The sequence below is a fragment of the Moschus berezovskii genome, chromosome 14, assembly GCF_049115385.1.
Source record: "Moschus berezovskii isolate FMDL1 chromosome 14, NW_MosBer_1.0, whole genome shotgun sequence".
In the NCBI taxonomy this organism is placed as follows: Eukaryota; Metazoa; Chordata; class Mammalia; order Artiodactyla; family Moschidae; genus Moschus; species Moschus berezovskii.
In genome coordinates this window covers 88,333,919-88,354,248 of record NC_142473.1, presented here as the reverse complement: position 1 = coordinate 88,354,248, position 20,330 = coordinate 88,333,919, and the positions used below count along the sequence as shown (strand labels likewise).

At 45.8% G+C, this 20,330-nt stretch overlaps 1 protein-coding gene across 1 annotated transcript; it reads right to left on the bottom strand.

Moving 5' to 3' along the window:
* Positions 1 to 1,917: 1,917 nt before the first annotated feature.
* Positions 1,918 to 19,446, bottom strand: LOC129553752 (membrane-spanning 4-domains subfamily A member 7-like). Its single transcript, XM_088843597.1, has 6 exons — positions 19,348 to 19,446; positions 15,401 to 15,566; positions 9,437 to 9,571; positions 7,587 to 7,643; positions 5,745 to 5,939; positions 1,918 to 2,398 (listed from the first exon to the last, which is right to left on the bottom strand). The coding sequence occupies exons 2-6, from the start codon at positions 15,551 to 15,553 to the stop codon at positions 2,243 to 2,245; spliced, it is 696 nt and encodes a 231-aa protein (XP_088699723.1). The 5' UTR covers positions 15,554 to 15,566; positions 19,348 to 19,446; the 3' UTR covers positions 1,918 to 2,242.
* Positions 19,447 to 20,330: the final 884 nt, after the last annotated feature.

Below are 20,330 nucleotides of genomic sequence, written 5' to 3'. Positions count from 1 at the left end.
GGCTCAGCAGTTGTGGTGCATGGGCTTAGCTGTTCCATGTGGCCTGAGGGATCTTCCTGGATCAAGAATTGAACTCTTGTCTCCTGCATTGGCAGGTGGATTCTTTACCACTGAGCCACCAGGGAAGCCCTGTTTTCCATGTTACTCCTTGCTATTCTTACATTTGTTATGATTTTAACAGTTAAACCATAAAGCAAATAGTTTCACAAAACCTCCCATAATGTTCAAATATTATCTTGAGTACTTCCTAGTTTGTGGCAACCATGTATAGCAGGGTTCCTTAACCTTGACATTGCTGGCATTTGGGGCCTGAAGGTTCTTTGCCATAGAAAGCTGTTCTGTGCGTTGTAGCATCTCCCAGGGCTGGAGATCAGAGGATGCCTTCAGCTCCTTGCCGACTCAGTGAGGCTGCTAACTTACTTCAGCAAGGAGACTCTCACTGGAGTTGGCAAAGATCAGAGAGTTTGTGATAAGGATATGAGTATGTGTGACTCAACCAGTGATTTTGGGTTAAGTTTCCGAGGAAGATGCATTTTTAGAAAGTCAGGGCTGAGAACTTGGACTTCTAATATGTATGATAAATGTCTGCAGTTCTTCTTGGGCTTGGTTGAAACCTTTCACACCTTTTCTTTTCAAAAGTTTCTTAAATCTTCCTGTTAGTGATTCTTGCTAATTGATTTCCCAAACTGAATATGGTTATGAAGCAAAAGTAAGCAGCCAAGACAGACTCCCAAATTTCTGACTTTAGAAACTGGGTAGATGGTCACTCCAATTTTGAAAGACAACCAGGCTAGGGGTAAGAGTTTGGATGAGAGGTTAGAAATGAAAGGTGAAATGTCCTTACTAATCCTCCCATCAGTTTGCAGTATTAACCTAGATAATGCTGAATATAATCCTCTAGATATTCTGAAGAAACTTTCTATTAATGATAGAAAGTAAACAAATAAGAAATAGATCCTGGATAACATATAATTTTATTGCATTGCTTGGCTTATTGGGTAAAAAGAAATATTCACACAGACACACAGACACACACACACACACACACTTGAAAACATTCTAGTGTACTCTCGAGCGGTAGTATCCGGATCAGGAAAAACAGTATCTCCAGGAACCCATAGGCCTTCTGGGTCTCCTTCCAATTACTAACTGCACAGGTAACCACTATCCTAACACTCGAAATTAGCTGTGCTTGTGTTTAAACTGTGCACATGGAATCATACACTGTGGGATTCATCTACGTGGCATGTAACTGTTGCTTGTTCACTTGTATTGGTCTATCATACTCCATTGTTTGTGTATGTTAGTCTCTCAGTTGTATCTTTTGTGACCCCAGGAACTGTAGCCCGCCAGGCTCCTCTGTCCATGGAATTCTCCAGGGCAGAATACTGGAGTGGGTTGCCATTCCCTTCTCCAGGGGATCTTCCTGACCTAGGACCTGAACCCGGGTCTCCTGCATTGCAAGCAGATTCTTTACCGTCTGAGCCACCAGGGAAGTCCATCCATTGTTTGACTACACCACAATTTTTATTTGTCTCCCCTACTCTTTGGCATTTGGATAGTTTCCTTTGGGGGGCTATTGTGTGTATCACTTCTGTGACCATCTTTGGACATGTCATTTGGAAATCATGCTGTGAGTTTCTGTTGCACATTCCCTTCTAGGATAAGGCATAAGGCCCAGACCAGGGGACATTAGGAACCTCTTTACTGGGTAGTTCATGTTGTTCAGTACAGTACATAACAAAGTTAATTATATTTCTGTGTCTAATTTCTTGTTTGGTCTAGAACTTAAGATGGGAGAGAGCCTTCTGGTTAATTATGATCTTTGAGTTTAGATATTTAAGAATAAAGTTGTTACTGACAGAAATAGAGCCATATTACTTTAGAAGCATTTTTTAATTGAAATGTTCTTGGAATCTCTGATGTTTAAAATTTAAGCGATGTGAGTATGAAAACACTACAGAAGCAGGGCCTACAAAGCCACATGACTCAGCCAGTTCACACTAGCTGAAGATCACACATTTCCTCTTCTTTTTATTTTTTATTGGAGTTTAGTTGCTTTGCCGGGTTATGTCAGTCTCTGCTGTTTGGCAACACAGCAGAGCGAGTCAGCCATCCGAGTGCCCGCGCTCCCTCTCTGCCACCCGAGTGCTGAGCAGAGTCCCTGTGTTACGCAGCAGGTTCTTATTAGTTATCTCAGCCGTCGTAATGTGCCTCGTCAACTCCAGTCCCCCAATTCTTCTTATTCGTGACTGGATGAATGCAGGGCTGTTAGAGTAGACCTTTTCCACCAAAAGACAGAAGCGTATGCAGCTGCTAAGAGCTCCAGCATCGTGAAGGTAAGCATCACCACCAGGATACCCTGTAAATCAACACAGAAATGGTTGGTGCCCCAACTCTTGTTCAGGAGACAAGACTGCAAGTGGAGACTCTAAGAGTGGAGGGAAGAAGGGACGGTGAGGACCGCGTCTTCTGCCTTCCTGCTTCTCCTTTTGGGTCTCTGAACCGGTGCAGGGAAGTGAATAGCAAGGATTTCCACGCAAGACCTCGGTGTTCCACGTTCAGGGACGAGAGCAATCCTTCATTCACCGGTGTGTGTGTGAAAGTCACGCAGTCGTGTTTGACTCCTGGCAACCCCATACAGTCCATGGGAGTCTCCAGGCCAGAACACTGGAGTGGGGAGCCGTTCCCTTCTCCAGGGGATCTTCCCGACCCAGGGATCGAACCAGGTCTCCCGCGTTGCAGGCAGATTCTTTACCAGCTATAGTTGCTCCTGTTCTTTTTTCTTGAGTGCTTTTGATTGCCACGCTGTTTCTAGGTGTGGGCTTGTCTTTGTTCATTATGCAGCAATCTCAGTGCAGCCCTTCAGTCTGCAATCTCCTGTCTTTCTTACGTTCTGCAAAGTTCTTGCTTATTTCTCTTGCATCCTCCCTGTCTACCACGCTGTCCCGCTGGGGCTCATATGAGATATGTTGAACCTTCTCCCTTCCCTGTGTCCTCCGTGTCTTTTAACTTCTCATTGATATTTTCTAAATTTTTATCTTCCATGTATTGTGTTCTATGTGGTTTAATCAGACCCATATGTTGTATCTCCTATTTAACTGACGCTAAGTTCTTAATTTCAAATATTGTAATTTTCATTTCTAATCATACTATTTGGCTCTTTTTCAAATCCACTTGTTTTTTATTTGTTGTTGTTGTTCATTGCCATATTCTTTCATTTCGGCTTTAATTCCTTTTTTAATATCTTTAATCATTTAAAATGTAGTTTCATTATAGCATTTCTTCAAATTATGATGTAATCTCTCTCAGGTAACTAAATTGCACGGTTGTCCCATTTTCTGCTATCCCTCATTTTTTCCCTTACGTTTTTCAAAATATTTTCATTCTTACATAACTTCATTGTGTGGGTGGTGATGGTTGGAGGGTTCTTTCGTATGTAGGAGACTCATAATTTGGACTTATGGATATCTCTGTTGATGGAGAAGACTCTGGAGAGTCCTTTAGATTGCACAGAGTCATCCTAAAGGAAATCAAGCCTGAACATTCACTGGAAGGACTGTTGTTGAAGCTAAAGCTCCAATAGTTTAGTCACCTGATGCGAAGAACTGACTCACTGGAAAAACTGTGAAGCTGGGAATGATTGACAGCAGGAGAAGGGGACACAAGGAGAAGGCTGAGGCGGTTGGACAGCATCACTGACTCAGTGGACACGAATCTGAGCAAACTCCAGGAGACGGTGGACAGAGGAGCTGGCGCACTGCAGTCTATGAGGTTGCAAAGACTTAGACATGCGTTAGCGACGGAACAACAATACCTCTTGATGGGAGTTGGCTTTGATTCTGATAGTCCCTTAGGAGTTTCACAGATCCAGGGACAACTTTGTTAGTCAGCTTATTCGCGGTTCCTCTATTTTATGTGCAATTTTGGATTTGGGTTCCCTATCTGCGCAAGGCTTGGTGAGATGATTTCATCCTATAAACCTTTATGGAAGAGTTTCTGGAAGCTTCTTGAGGTGCAGGACAGAATTTTTTCCTTGTCTTATTCCTTAAATAGGCTAAATATTTAGTCTCAGCTCCTAACATTTTGCAGGGCACTCGGTGTGAGCTTCCTGCATGCAGCGTGCCTGAAGAACCTCAAATCCTATCATGCTGCTGCTGCTGCTAAGTTGCTTCAGTCGTGTCCAACTCTGTGCAACCCCATAGACGGCAGCCCACCAAGCTCCCCCGTCCCTGGGATTCTCCAGGCAAGAACATTGGAGTGGGTTGCCATTTCCTCCTCCAATGCATGAAAGTGAAAAATAAAAGTGAAGTCGCTCAGTTGTGTCCGACTCTTAGCGACCCCATGGACTGCAGCCTACCAGGCTCCTCCGTCCATGGGATTTTCCAGGCAAGAGGACTGGAGTGGGATGCCCACGAGCCCAGCCTCCAACACCTATGTTCCTGTCCAGGCCGCCATGGTCTTCTGATCTCTGCTCTGGCTTTAATATCCTTCTTAGTTTCTAGGATGGAAGATGACCTTCCTGCCACCCTCCCTTCTTTCCTTCTTCCATCTCTCGATATATATTTTTAACTTTAAATTTGATACTTTCCCCAGGTAATCTTTACATTAATAAAGAAAGAGTGGACCTTTGAAGTCTGCCCAGTCTGCCGAGTTGCAGCTTCTCTGATGTTGCAGGAAGTTCTCTTTGGCTCTAGTTACCTGAGAGTGGGAGGCAGTTTGAGATGAGTTTTCGCTGAATTAAGCTCTGATTACCCAAGCGGGGAGAACGCCTCTCCCATTCTCCTTGCTTTGCCTGACCTCTCCCCTGCACCAGGGTCGTACTATCTGCTGGACTTCCTCAAGCTGATTTCAAACCAGATGAGTCTCTGTGCCCTTCCACTTCCTCAAGCTCCTGGATCAAAGCATATGCTTTTGGCAACCTGTGGGTCCCACAGGCAACCTCACAGAAGGCTGTGAGCTCAGAAATGCACACACATTCTCTGCGATTCAAGAGACAGATCCAAGGGAATGAGAGAGGTTGCCTTTGTCTCCCCAGCTCAGACAAGCAGGAGTCACAAAGGGAGTAACCCTTCTCCTAAAAGGGCCGGAGTTTATGGTTTCCAAACTCTGAGCCTGATATAGAGGACTGACTAAGCCAAGATGGTCACAATCAACAGGTGGTGACCGTCAAGTTTGGGGGAAATGTGGCAAGAAGATGGTGCCCAGGGATGCTGGCATTTCTGCTGAGAGCCAAATCCCTGGGTAGACCGTCTCTCATTGTCTGTAGCCCCGCTGGGCCAGTCTAGTGATTATGTGCTTGGGCTTAAGGTTCAAGTTCCATACCAACTTACCATATGATGTATTAATCCCAAATCAAATCAAATTCAAATCAAAAGGAAATGTTTCTGTCGGTGTTGGGGGCAGTGGGAATGCCCGTTCAACAAAGGGGGCACTTTGAGGGCTAAAGCCGTTGAGGATGGGGCATTTATCATTTACGAAGGATGACCAAACCAAAGGGTCACCACGCACAGCCCTTCTTGGGTCCCTGTTTTGACCTTGCACAGTGCTTCGCCCGTATTATGCAGCCTGCTGACCAACCTCTTTCAACCATAAATTTTGTCTTTCCTGTTTGCTTCCAGACATTCAAGCCAACGGGAAACTGGCTGGAGACTGCTGGAAAGTCAGAAAAGGATGCAAAGCAGGGACCCTGAGCTTTCACGTGACAGGAAGTGCAGTCCGAAACCACTTCCTGTTAGACCGACACTGGTCAGGAGACAGTCCTTGACTTCATAGATCGAATAATAGTACCTCGAATGAGGCAGTGAGGGCAGGTAATCCCTTCCGGAGTCACACTGCTGAGAGGCCGTCCTCAGGGCTACCAGGCCGTTAGCGAGGAGGACGAGGCCCACTCCAGCAGCCACAGAGCTCACTGCACTGGAGATGAGGCTGTTCACGGCCTAGAAGAGAAATTCTGCATTGGAACCTCATCACGGATGCATCACGTCATCACGGGACGCTGTTCACCCTCCACCCACTGCACAGCAATGGGACTTCCCTCTTTTCCTTCAACCTGTGTGCTCCTTGGGGACACAGACTGTGTTTTATTTACTCTGTAGGCCCTTCTCCCTACCTGGTTTGTCACCTGATATAATCAGTAAAAGTTTGTTGAATGAGAAAATGTATGAACAGTTCTTTTTTAGGGAAGAGGTCTGGCTCCTTGACTCTGCAGGGCCACCAAGACGGAGGAGGAGCTGCTCAGGCAACTGCCAGGGTCTCCTTGACTTCCTCAGCAGCTTTAGCATCATTCTTTTGTTCTAAGGGCTTCTGGAATATGGCCTTTGGTCCCTCCTGGAAGGACCATTCTATGACTCTCTTGCCATCAAGAAGCAGCTTCAGAGAAAAGGCAGAAACCAGCTGGAGAAGCTGAAATACTCATCTGGAGGCAGCTCAGATCAATGAGAACCACATCCATCACACTCTATCCTGGGGCGTATTCTACATCTTGGGGAAAAGGGCTTCCACAAGATATGATTCCTCCACAAAGATGAGCCAGACTTGGTGTCAGGCTCCCAGCGCACGCTTTTTTCTTTTTTAATATCACAGTGGGATACCGGCTGTTGGGGAGGACGGTTGCCCTATCCTCTTATCTCTTGGCCCCGTAGCTGTAGGGCTTTGCGAGCCGAGTCCCTGAAGGAAGAGCAGCCTGAACAGGCAGAATCTTTGCCCAGAGTTGCCAAGTGTAGGCAGTGGAGCCCACATACCGTCTTGGGCCCCACATGTGGAGCCCACAGCGTGTTAGGTCGTCCCAATTGTGGTTTGCCTTTTCAGTGAATTCAGGGCACTTGGGAAGCCAGCTCTGAGAGCTGCATGTTTCTCTTCTGCATTTTGTAGATGAGAAGATGGGGTTGGAGGAGGAAGGAACTTTTTTGAAGCACACAGAAGTGTCAGCAACAGAGCTCTGACCCCATCCCATGCTGGGAACTCTTCAGTCCACTGGCTGTGGGGTTAAGACGTTTAGCTTCAAGCATCAGGAGCTTATACTGGCTTCACACACCGTTTGATATGCCCTCATCCATAGCTAACCAGACTGTGGATCTTCCTGAGTCAGGATGTGGCTTCTCCCTAGGTCATCTTTGTGGGTGTGTGGCTGTGGGAAGGGGAGCTTGCTATGGAGAGGATCAAAGACCTCAGCACCTGCCTCCCCCCGCCCCCTCCTGACCTTGTCAGCAAAGTGGCTGCAGTCTGATGGCCCTCTGTTTCTAAGCGGGTGGAGGAGATGGCCACGGGACCTAAACCCACACACCTCTGCCTCTAGAAAAGGATCTCCCTGTCCTAGAAAGGATCTCTTGGCTCTAGCAAGATGGTCATCTGGCCCCTTCAGGGCCAAGAGAGCAAGTCATAAAGAGCCTGTGGTATATTCAAAATTTTCTACCGTTTAAGCAAATGAGGTAAACCTCCTCCAAGCTTACAATATGATGCTGGAGGTCTCTTTGTAGGGCAAAGAGCACTAGTCTAGGAGGGAAGAGCCCAAATTCCGTCTGAAGAGTTAACCCTGAAGTTCCTTTTATTCCAGTCAGCTAAGAATCGATGGTTCTCATACTTACAAAAGGCTTACTTGATTTTTTCCCAGAGATAATTGAGAGGGTTCCGGTAATGGCAAACTGCTCAGAAGAGAGAGACATGATCAGTTCAGCTGACTTACAGAAATGTGACCCCATGTTACTGTCAGTCAATAAATGTGTGTGTGTGTGTGTGTGTGTGTGTGTCTACATGCTGAGTTGCTCAGTCATGTCTAACTCTTTGCGACCCCATGGACTGTACTGTCAGTCAATAAATGTGTGTGTGTGTGTGTGTCTACATGCTGAGTTGCTCAGTCATGTCTAACTCTTTGTGACCCCATCGACTGTAACCCGACAGGCTCATCTGCCCGTGGAACTTCCCAAGCAAGAATACAGGAGTGAGTTGCCATTTCCTACTCCAGGGATCTTCCTGACCAGGAATCAAACCTGCGTCTCTTGTATCTCCTACACTGGCAGGAAGATTCTTTACCACTGAGCCACCTGGGAAGCCCCAACTCAATCAATACAGCATGTAAATTCATTGGGGTCCATATGGATAAAGACCCCTGATTTTCACCCCCAGGATGCCTCCATTGACTTTGAAGAATAGGCAGGATGGCAGAGGAGCTGAATTTATGTTGGTGAAAATCACTAGGCGCTGAGGAGGTCTGGGAAGGAGGCACACGTGAGGGGAGGAGAGTGTTGCCAGATTGCGAGGTGGAAAGAGAGGACACTGAGAAAGACGGTGACTTGAGGGCTTGGAAGGGGAGCAGCCACCTAAAGCACGGAGGACACCGGCTCAGTGTGCAGAAGCACGTGGGCATGGAGCCACTGGTGTCAATAGCCTGAGTTAGGCTGGGAGTTGAGGAAGGTGGGAAGGGCCAGATGTGAAGAGTCCTTTATGTGAAGAGTATTTTAAAGCCCCGTAAGTCCGCATTTGATCCCAGTGGTATTAAGGGTCCAGTTGGTGGGGGGGATAATGTTCTGAGAAGCTGAAACATGGGTTAAGCTTGTGGTTTAAACTTGGGGTCGGGTGGTCACGGACAAAGACGGTCAAGCATGAATTCCAGCTTTCATCAGAGAATGTGGGAGCCCAGACTGTGCGTTAGATAGAGGAGTCAAGGACAAACAGGGCTCTGGGGGCAGAACCTCAAAGCACGGTTTGTCCACACGAGGACTATCCATACAGAGGCGGCGCCGTGGTAAAAGTCTGTCTGCCCAGAACGTGCCTTTTCCCCCTCTGTCCGGATGCTGCATGGAGAAGAAGTGGCCTGTTGTGGGAGATGTGGGGAGGTCCTGACTAATCTCCAAGGAAAAGGATCTGCTGGGCCCTTTTCCATGAGCCACTACATGGAAGGCCTCAAAAAAACTTTCTACCAGATGCTCGGGATTGCCTCTAACAATGTAGCCAAAGTGTTCCTGGTTCCCATGAATCTTACCATTGTTAGTTTAATCCTCTGCAGATCTGTGGCATCTACCAGCAGTGCTCATTTATTTAAGAAAAAATGAGTTTTTCACTTTCTGCTGACAGGTGGGTTACTCTTAAACTGGAGGGATTCCAATGGCCTCACCAAAGGGCCAAAGAAGGATATGAAAAACCTTCCACTTTCTGGAAGTATGTCATGAAGCCAGGGAAGACATGCTGCACTGGCACACCCACTGTGCCACCATATGCCTCCTGCCCCAGCCAGTCACTCCCTGGGAGGCTCACACGGAAGGACGCACTGAGTCCCTCTGCCACTTTCCCTGAACTAGAGACACGTGGTGTGCTATGGTAGCAGAGGGAAGGTGGGACTCAGCCTTCTCCTGCTTCTTGGGACTGAGTCACTCCATGACTTAGGACCCAGCTGGCATTTGTAAAGCATATCCCGTCTTGGAGACCCCACTCTACTCACACACAGAGCTCCTAAAAATGGGTACCCAGACATCAGAATGGTGGAAATTGCTGGGCTGAGCTGGGAAGAATTGGGAGCAGAAACCAAAATGACCCCCAAACTTGAAATCACCAGGAAACACAGGATCTGGATGGTCTGAAAGAAATAAGAGGGGAAACTGTAAAAAATTCCAGAGAACACGGTAAACAGATGAGAGCTATCATTGCGTGCACACTGTGAATTCTAAAGCGCGCAGAGGGGACGTCATCATCTGTCATTAAAAAGGGGCGGGGCAGTGTTACAAGATGCCATAGGCATTCTATTAGGGAAAGTCATATATAACTAACCTCTTGTACTTCTGACAGAATTATTAACCTAGCAAATCAGGGAGTGATATATGCATTTTTAACTTTATTTTGCAAAAGGGAGTTTACAGGTTTTTGTTTGATTTGGTTTGGTCTAAGGCAACTAGATAGGGAAAAATTTTCTAGACGATGGTCCAGCTAGATGGCTATAGAAAGCAAATTTATCAGGGGAATGTTAATAAAGGGCTCAATTTCAATTGAAGTAAAGTAGAGCAGAAAGTCTTTAGTGCCATAATTCATCTTCTTCATCACTGGATTTTAAATAATTATTAATACTTTTTAATGACACCAATGGTGGTGACAATAGTCTATATTTGTTGAACACTTTCTACATTTTAGCTATTCATCTCGTCTCACTTATCGATAAGAAAAATGAGGCACCAGAGTTAACTTGTAAAAACCCATGCCAATGGTCAAATGGAAGAACCAGGTTTTTAGCTCTATTCATCTGATATTGAGCTTTACTCACTTTACTCACTGTTTAATATTTATTAAACACTGTTCTAAAACTCACTGTTTTAATATTTATTGACTATCCCAGACAGCAGGGGAATAAAGCAAGTGAAAATCAGTGTCACCAGACGTGTACTGTGTCCTTTACTGATGAATTCCTTGGAAATAAAAGTGAGTTAAGAGCAAAATATTAGGAAATGAGCCCTCAGAAGCACTCAGGGTGTGATACAAACTATGTACGGCACTGTAGGCTCTTTTTCCCAACTCTGCCTGTCATTCTTAGTAAAAAGGTAAGCCCACTGGGCAATTCTGATCAAGGATAGTACATGATCTAATTCACATTTTTAAAAGCTCATTCTGTCTGCTGAGTTGAGAGCAGATCGTAAGGAAACAGAGCAGGGGCACCAATAAAGAGAGCATTTCCATAATTCACATGAGAGATGATGCCTGCCCCGAGGAAGATGCGGATAACAGAGGCAGTGAGGAGTCCCGCCGTTTGCTTCTAGATGCGCTGTGGGGATTACACCGATCGGACTTGCCGACGATGTGAATGTGGACTATGCAAAAGGGATGAAGGCAGCCTCCAAGGGTCTCGACTCGAGTATCTGCAGTGATGGAGCCAACACTGATTTAAAATCGGCAGTGCTGTATGAGCAGTGGGCTTGGGGTGGAAGATCAGGATTTCGGCCTGGGGCAGACTAGGGAGAGCTGTCGAGTAGACATCCAGGTGGAGACGTGCATAGGCTTTTGGACATGTGAGTCTTAAGTTGGGAGAAGAGATCCTGGCAACAGATATAGCTTTTTTTGTTCCAAGTTGTAAGTGAAGATAATAAGATAATATTTAAATCCCTATTACGAGATGAGTTCTCCGTTATAACAGACATGGAAAGAGAATGGAGTCAAGCACTGAGCTGTGGAGAACCCCAAATTTAGGATCAGCAAAATAGAAACATGAAAGGCACGACCCAGAAGGAAGGAGGAAAACCAGAAGAACTAATGTCCAAGATGGAAAGTGGAAGTCGCTCAGTCGTGTCCGACTCTTTGCGGCCCCACAGACTATACAGTCCATGGAATTCTCCAGGCCAGAATACTGGAGTGGGTAGCCTTTCCCTTCTCCAAGGGATCTTCCCGACCCAGCGATCAAACCCAGGTCTCCCACATTGCACGTGAATTCTTTACCCGTTGAGCCACAAGGGAAACCCAACAACACTGGAGTGGGTAGCCTATCCCTTCTCCAGCTGATCCTCCAGACCCAGGAACCGAACTGGGGTCTCCTGCATTGCTGGCAGATTCTTTACCAACTGAACTATCAGGGAAGCCCATCCAAGAATAAATACAGTATTTCAAGTAGGAGAGAGTGATCAGCTACACCAAATCTTTCTATTAATTTGAGAAAATCAACACCAAAGTCCTGGAAATTGGGTTAGCAGTGTGGAGCAAAGGGGACAGATACCACCAGATATGGCTCAAGAGTAATTAGAGAAACTGACTTCCCACCATTAGGAAGTGCTCCTGGGAATGCAAGGGGAGAAGGGGGCATTAGCTGGAAGGTGTGCGAAGTTAAAAGTATTTGTTTTTGCTTTTTGTTTGTTTGTTTTCAAGATGGGGAGAAATTGCAGTAAGATTCTGCCCTCATGGAATTGATTAAGAAAATTTTCAGAGAATTACGGGAGCAAGTGATAAGGGTTGGGATCTACTGCAGCCAGGGAAGAATATCTTAATTAGAAGGTGGGCACTTATTTTATTTTTAGCAATGGGGAGGAGATAAAGAATATATGGGCACAGCTGTGGGTAATTATCGGCGTGTAGCAGCTTGTGGACTTTCCCACTGGACAGGCTCAATTTTCTTAGCGTTTTAGGAAGCAAGCTGATCAGTGGAAAAGGAAGACTCTAGAGGTTCTGACGGGGGGAGGAAAGAATGTGTGACGTGGTTTTCTGGGGTCACAGGAAAGTGAATAGGTGAATAAATACCATGCACGTTTTAGGCAGCTTTGACAGTCCATTTGGGCGTATGGTCATAAATAAGAAGTGGTGTGTATGTGTGCATCTGAGTGTGTGCATGTTTTCAGGCGTGGTTAGTTGCATGAATTCAAGTACTGATTAGGCAAATGGACAGCGATAGAGTTAAATCAATGTCAGGGTTTTTTCTGGAGAGTGTGCTATAAGGATATGAGGATGAGGTTGCTGAGGGCATCACAGGGGGGTCGTGGCTGGGAGAGGAAGGCTCTGTGAAGAAGGGTTATTATCAGTAAGTTTCAGCAAGGTTAGACAAAGAGTCAATGGAAGTCGGAGGGAATGACCTTGAGAGATTAGAATTTGTGGCTGGAGTATGAGATTCTTGAAAAATAGATAATGATTGTGAAAGGTTGTTGCTGAGCCATGAACGTCGCTGGGATTCTTGGCCTCCAGAGGAGAGGAATTTGATCTGGGCCCAGAGATGAGGCTTGATCGCTCAGATCTTTTGTGTGATAAAGATTTATTAAAGTATAAAAGTGATAGAGAAAGCTTCCGACATAGACGTCAGAAGGGGACAGAAAGAATGCCCCCTGCTAGTTTTTAGCAAGAAGTTATATACCTATTAGCAGGTTGCTAATTAGAGAAAAGAAATGTCTCAAAATTCAGAGTGACACCAGGCCCCTCACCCACAACATGCATTCTGAGATAACATGGGCACCAGGTGAGTCAGCCGGGTCGAAGGACAACTGACATGAATCTTGAAGAAAGACAGGTTTCCAAGCAAATATCTGGTCTCATTAACGTAGCTTAAGAGAACATTTCCATGAGTAAAACAGACTGGCTTGTTGAGCCCTAATCCGATCTGAGTTTTAGGAAGAATCAACTTGAAGAAAAGACAGAGTCTAAGGTAAATACATAGTTCATTAACATAGCTTAAGAAAAACATTTCCATAAGAAAAACCGCATTGGCTAGCTCAAGGTTTGAGAAAACTGAAGTTCAGACGGAACCAGGTGTCGTCAAGGCAACACAGAATTTTAAAAGAAACCTCCTTTTAAATTTGTATAGAGAAGGGAAACAAATCTTACGTTTGTAGTTTATTTTCTCCTGCTGCTTGAGAGAGAGATAAAAAATTGTCTGATACTTGCAGCCTATTTCCTCTATTTGGGGGCCCGTAGCTTTCCTGCCTGTTGCCTTCTCAATTGGTTTCCTGCTCTTAGTGTTGATGAAGTACAGGGTATGACTCGGGGAATGTTTGTCTAAGGAAGGTTGGACACAATCCTTGGGGAGAAGAGGTCAAGGAACTAAGAGGGCACGACACGGGGAAAAATCACAAACACAAATACTGAAATAGCAATGGCTTATGATAGAAACTACTGGATGGAGTGATGGTGACTGAACAGTCAAAGTCTTAAAGGGAAAGAGTGAATTACCTGGGAGAGTGGAAGAAGTGGGAGCTCACTGAAATTTCTCTTTGTCTCTCCAACTCCTTCAAGGAATATGGGAATGCGGCTTAAAAAAAACAAAACTCTTGAGTGTACAGTTCGCTGATTAACTCAGGTGTGTAAAACAGCAGCTGGCACACTGCAGGTGCTCGATAGATGATAGGCGACTGTATGAATGAAACACACCTCTTATTGATGTGACGTCTCTTACTGATGTCTCCTGTTGATCGCTGAAGCAAATGGTGAAATGTGTTTGTGATTCTAGGCTACCTGTAGGCTGGATTATAGGCTGCACGGGCAAAACAAGAAGGAGAAAGGCAAGTCAGCCCAGAACCAGTAAATTAAGGAGACACTGAATATTGGTAACTGATAGTAGAATAATAAACATTAATTGGTTTCATTTTCAAGCAATGTATTCATCAGACAGTTATCCTAATGATGATCAGGTTTCAAAGTTTTCAGTATATCATTTACTGTTATTTTCTAAAACACTGATTATTCTTAGGTTTTTTAAACTAAACTCAATCTTCTTAAAATGTTATTCTATCAATTCTTAAATATTCCTAACATTAGAATTACCTTTAACAAATACCTTTTGAAGTCCATGACTGTCTACAATTGCTTGAAATAATTGTTCTCTTCCAGTGTTCAAAACACAACTAACATTTCAAAAATATCTTCGGGTGAGAGACTGAAATTAGGATTTTTCAATTAATAAATGAAAAGGACAATTGCATTGTCTTTTGTTAAAAGTTGGAGTGAATAACCTACCAGGATGACATGAGATTCTAGCGTAGAAGTTTTTAGAAATGAGAGGAAAAGATTGATCTAGAAGTCTCCACGAGAAGATAGGAAGATACTGCCTTCATTTCCATGCCTAGCAGTGAGTGTGTCGGTGGAAACTGTGCCCTCAGGGACAAGATTTCTGTTTGCACATGCCCTCAGAAGAGGCTTTGAGAAAAAAAAATTCAGGGATGAAGAATATAATGTTGTGCTCTGTGTGAGCTGTGTGTGCTCAGTCACTTGGTCGTGTCCGACTCTTTTGCAACGCCATGGACTGTAGCCCGCCAGGCTCCTCTGTCCATGGAATTTTCTAGGCAAGAATACTGGAGTGGGTTGCCATTTCCTTCTCCAGAGAATCTTCCCGACCCAGGGATCGAACCTGCGTGTCTGGCACCTCCTGCACTGGCAGGGGTATTCCTTGCCACTAGCGCCACCTGGGAAGCGCCGTAATGCTGCTAACTCACCCTGAATTCCGATTTGGGCAGATCTCCACATCTGGCGATGAGTGGGAGTTAGGTCTCTAGAGGCAATATTAAGGAGCATGTGGGAATTCAGTCCTGAATATGCAGGACGGTGACCTAGGACAGCTGGGTGTCTCATAGTTACTCCAGTGAACGGGAGAAAATGAACAGTGAGATTACTCCAGACTGTCTCATTTCAAAATGCTTAAGAAATACGCTCAAAATAAAATCAAGCTGAAACATACTGAGTAAAATCAAATGGTTAAATCCTAAGTCTCTACTATACTAAAGATAAATTACAAGAGGATTTATCATGTAGATTTCTGATGGAAAAGATCTAATAGTTTCAGTTAGTTTACAGAAGGGCCTGAGGAAGATGCAGTCTTCTATAAAGCTCCATTTCATGTCCCAATAAGCCTGGAGTCAAGGGGGAAAAAGGAATATTTTCCCAGGTCCATTGTAGATTGTGGTCTGGATACATTCATATTTTCCCCAGGGTTCCCCTTATAAGGACATGGACTTACTCCAAGAACTGTAGCTTCTTTTGGCAGACCTTTTGGCAGGTCATCTTCTTTCTGGTAGACCTGTCCAGGCTTCTCTCTTTTGGAAATAACGACGCCCTTTGGAGTGAAGGCATCAAAGCCTCGGTTGGTCATGAGCTTGAGTGGTGATGGCATGGTGCTGGTGATGCTGGAAAAAGAAGTGAACCCAGTTGGGACCCAAGGTTTGACTTAAAGATAGGAAGGCAGACTTTGCAGAAGCTTAAGATTTTCCCCATTGTCCAAGAGGTGACCTGTCCTTTAGGAACCAAACTGAGTGCGGGGAGCAGGGGAAGTGTTGGACAGCAGCAAGCTAGCCACAGTGCTCTCACTGCGGACAGGAAGCGTGTAGCATTTTGAAGAGTCGCACGGTGCAGAGGCAAACAGTCCGCAAGGAGCTCGCCTTGCACCCACGTCAGTCTCCTTCCAGCCACCCCTACCCTCACCCCTCTTCCTTACACCTCTGCACCTCGGCTTCACCGAGGAACGTTCCCAGCCACATCGCCTGGTATGGCATGGCCAGACCTCGCAGCAACCAGGGGTCGGATCCGGGCCCCGTGCAGTGGAAGCAGAGCCGGAACCACCAGGGAAGTCCCCCCGCATTGTAAGTTTGTGCGGCATCTACTCTTCCCAGTCTTCCGTCACAGTCCATTTTCTTCCCTTTAAGATGTTGATCTATCCTATTCCACATCCCTCTCAGCAAATGACTTATCTCACCTCGAACGGGGGCTTCCCAGGTGGCGCTAGTGGTAAGAAATCTGCCTGTTCAGTCGCTGGGTGGGGATGATAGCCTGGAGGAGAAAATGGCACCCAGTCTAGCTGTTCCTGCCAGAAAGAAATCCCACAAACAGAGGAGTCTGGCGAGCTGTATATAGTCCATGGGCTGGAAAAGAGTCAGACGTGACTGAGCAGAGCAGCACCTAGAACAACCCCCTTTTCTTTATTAGTTTAATAATTGTTAATATGGACACTTTTATTTGACTCCCACTGAATTCTAGGCACTGGGCCGTAGTAGCCAGAAACCTTATAACAACTTAGATGTTATTAAATCCACTTTATACATTTAGAAACTTAGGGATAATAAGTTAAGTGGTTTTCATTCAATGAAATTGTCATGCAAAGTACTTAGCCTGCCATCTGTAGCCAACAGAATTAGTACTAGCTTGTATTCGCATAACTGCAAAGTGTCTGCACCAAGGCCCTCTGACCTGCGGTTTTTCTCTCCGTACCACATTCATCCTTGTCTTTCCCTTTCTTTCATTCTCACACTGGCAGCTTCAGTGTGGACTCAAGGAGAGAGCTGTCTGCTGTCCACCGGCTCGGCAGCATGGCTGGCCTCTGGGGTGTCAGCAGTGGAGCTCAGCCCCTAGGGTGCTCCCAGATCTGTTCTCAGAACAACATTCTCTTTCTTTCAGGTCATACTTTGAATAAAGTCCCATGATTATCTGCTGGGGCCACTCTTAGGAACCAGTCTCTCAAGGTTCATTCATACTGTCACATAGTGCAGAATTTCCTTCTTTTCTAAGACTGTTGTTAGGGAAGGCTAAGTGTAGTAAGCCAGTCACAGAGGACAAAAACTGCATGGTTCAACTTATATACGGATCTAAAATAGTCAGACTCATGAAAGCCAGGGCTAGAACGGAATGGTGGTTTCCAGGAAATGAGGCGTTGATATAAAATATGTGTAAAGTTTCAGTTATGCAAGATAAGCTCTGGAGAGCTACTGTACAACATCTTGCCTATAGATAACAACACTGTACATTTAAAATCCTCTTACAAAGAGCTCATGTTCTATGCTCTTGCCACAATAAAAAATGGAAAAATAAAATTCGAAAGAAATTTTAAAAAATTGACCTTCAACTTAAAGATTTTTTAAAAAGTCTTTGTAGTTCTGGATTCCTTCCCATATTTGACATTCTCATACCCAAGGGCTATAGTCTATGCTTGGTTCGAAGCCTGAAACTAGGACTGGAGGCCTAGTTGGTAGCCCCTACCTCTCTGTATTCTCATATAGCGTGGATGCTTATTTTCTTTAACTTTATATTGGTGCACAGTTGGTTTCTAATGTTGCATTAGTTTCAGGTGTGCAGCTGCTGGAGCCTCCTGGATGCTCACAGACAAGTCCAGGCCAGTCTCTTGTGGGGTCACCGCTCCTTTCTCCTGGATCCTGGTGCATAAGGTTCTGTCTGTGCCCTCCAAGAGTCTGTCTCCGAGTCCTGTCTAAGTTCTGGCGGATCTATGGTGGGGTTAATGGTGACCTCCTCCAAGAGGGCTTATGCCATACCCAGGTCTGCTGCACCCAGAGCCCCTGCCCCTGTGGCAGTCCACTGCTGACCTGGACCTTCACAGAAGACACTCAAACACAGTTCTGGTTCAGTTCCATCACTTCATGGCAAATAGGTGGGGAAACAATGGAAGCAGTGACAGATTTTATATTTTTGGGCTCCAAAATCACTGCAGATGGTGACTGCAGCCATGAAATTAAAAGACGCTTACTCCTTGGAAAAAAGCGATGGCAAACCTAGACAGCATATTAAAAAACAGAGACATTACTTTGTCAACAAACGTACATATAGTCAAGGCTATGGTTTTTCCAGTGGTCATGTATGGATGTGAGAGTTGGACTATAAAGAAGGCTGAGCACTGAAGAATCGATGCTTTTGAACTGTGGTGTTGGAGAAGACTCTTGAGAGTCCCTTGGACTGCAAGGAGATCCAAACAGTCCATCCTAAAGGAGATCAGTCCTGGGTGTTCATTGGAAGGACTGATGCTGAAGCTGAAACCCCAATACTGTGTTATACTTTGTCGCTCAGTCGTGTCCGACTCTTTGTGACCCCATGGACTGCAGCCCGCCAGGCTCCTCTGTCCATGGAATTCTCCAGGCCAGAATACTGGAGTGGGTTGCCATGCCCTTCTCCAAGGGATCTTCCCAACGCAGGGATCAAACCCAGGTCTCACGCACTGCAGGCCAATTCTTTACCAGCTGAGCCTCCTGGGAAGCCCATTACGAGCAATTACCATTACGGGCAATTACCATTATGGGCAATGCCACAATGAATGTCTTTGCCCCCTCTGTGGTGCCACATGTGTTCAATTACCTTCTGAGAGTAACATTAGAAGTGTTTTTAAGGAGTTTAAGGCTATACCGCTTCAATTTTGACACACATGGCTGGTTTTTAGGAAGAATTCTGTATCACCAATTCTTTATGACTTTGCAAGCAGGCTCCAGACTGATGCCACTGCTTGAGAGAGCTCCTTTTTCCTTCCACATTCATCAAGCGGAGATAAAGTTGTGGCAGCTCCCAACTTTGCAAAACAGTTCTAAAACCCCAACTTTGAAGATAAGTCACCACTTAGAGGCCACCTGCTCTGCAAAGAGCAGTTTTCTCTCTTACAGAGTTAGAACAGAGCGGTGGGCCTCGGTGCTCAGGGTTCAGTCTCACCGCACAGTGTTTATTGATAGCATGTTCTGTGTAAGACTGACACACCAGGAAATGCAGAGAATTATGGAAAATCATCCCCTCAACATTGTGAAGGAAACCTAAGGATCATTTCACTCCATTCTCTGATTTGGAAAGTAAATAAACAGAAACCTGGGAAGTCTTAGCAAGCCAAGCAGGGGGTCAGAGACAGAATGAGAATCCTATTCCTGGCTGCCCATTTTAAGGATGGTCTCCGCCCTGCAAATTCATGATCCAAGTCAAAAGAAAAAGTGAAAGTGTTCGTTGCTCAGTTGTGTCCGATTCACTGCGACCCCAAGGACTGCAGCCTTCCAGGCTCATCTCTCCATTGAACTCTCCAGGCAAGAATACGGAGTGGGTTGCCATTCCCTTCTCCAGAGGAGCTTCCCAACCAGGAACCCGGGTCTCCTGCACTGCAGGCAGATTCTTTACCATCAGAACTACCTGGGAAGCCCAAACCAAGGTGCCTACCTGTTCCTGCAGCCCGGTCCTGTGTGCTGTGGCTGGTGGGGCAGCTCTGCTCAGGGGAGCTCAGCCAGACCTCCCACTGCTGTTCCTGCCGCAGCGACCTTGCTCCTCTGCCCTCCCACTTCTGACTCTTCCCAGCCCTTCTTCAGAATAGCAGTACTTCCGATTACACAAGAAATGATTTGCTTTATTTACAGACAATTGATGTGTGAAAAACACTTCTTCCTCTTTCTGAATTTCAAGGTCGGGAAATAACACAAAGGAGAAGTGATAGATCAGAGAAAGGGCTCGTGAAGACGTGTGAGAGGCACACCCGCGGTTAGACTCCACGTACCTTTCCCTTGGGTGCATTCAGCTAATTCCTTTTAGCCTGAGTTTTCTTATCTGCTAAACGTTGGCCACCTGCTGTGAAGAGCTGATTCATTCAAAAAGGCCCTGATGCTGTAAAAGATTGAAGGCAGGAGGAGAAGGGGATGACAGAGGATGAGATGCTTGGATGGCATCACTGACTTGACGGACATGAGTTTGAGCAAGCCCCGGGAGCTGGTGATGGACAGGGAGGCCTGGTGTGCTGCAGTCCATGGGGTCGCAAGGAGTCAGACGTGACTGAGTGACTGAACTGAACTGAAATGAGGGTTGTTGTTTAGCCATTAAATCATGTCCAACTCTTTTGCAACCCCGTGAACTGTAGCCCACCAGGCTCCTCTGTCCATGGGATTCCCCAGGCAATAATACTGGAGTGGGTTGCCATTTCCTTCTTCAGGGGATCTTCCCAACCTGTGTCTCTTACATTGCAGGCAGATTCTTTACCACTGAGCCACCTGGGAAGGTAGACAATAATAATGTGGGTGCTGCTGCTGCCACGTCACTTCAGTCGTGTCCGACTCTGTGCGACCCCATAGACGGAAGCGCACCAGGCTCCCCCGTTCCTGGGATTCTCCAGGCAAGAACACTGGAGTGGGTTGCCATTTCCTTCTCCAGTGTGT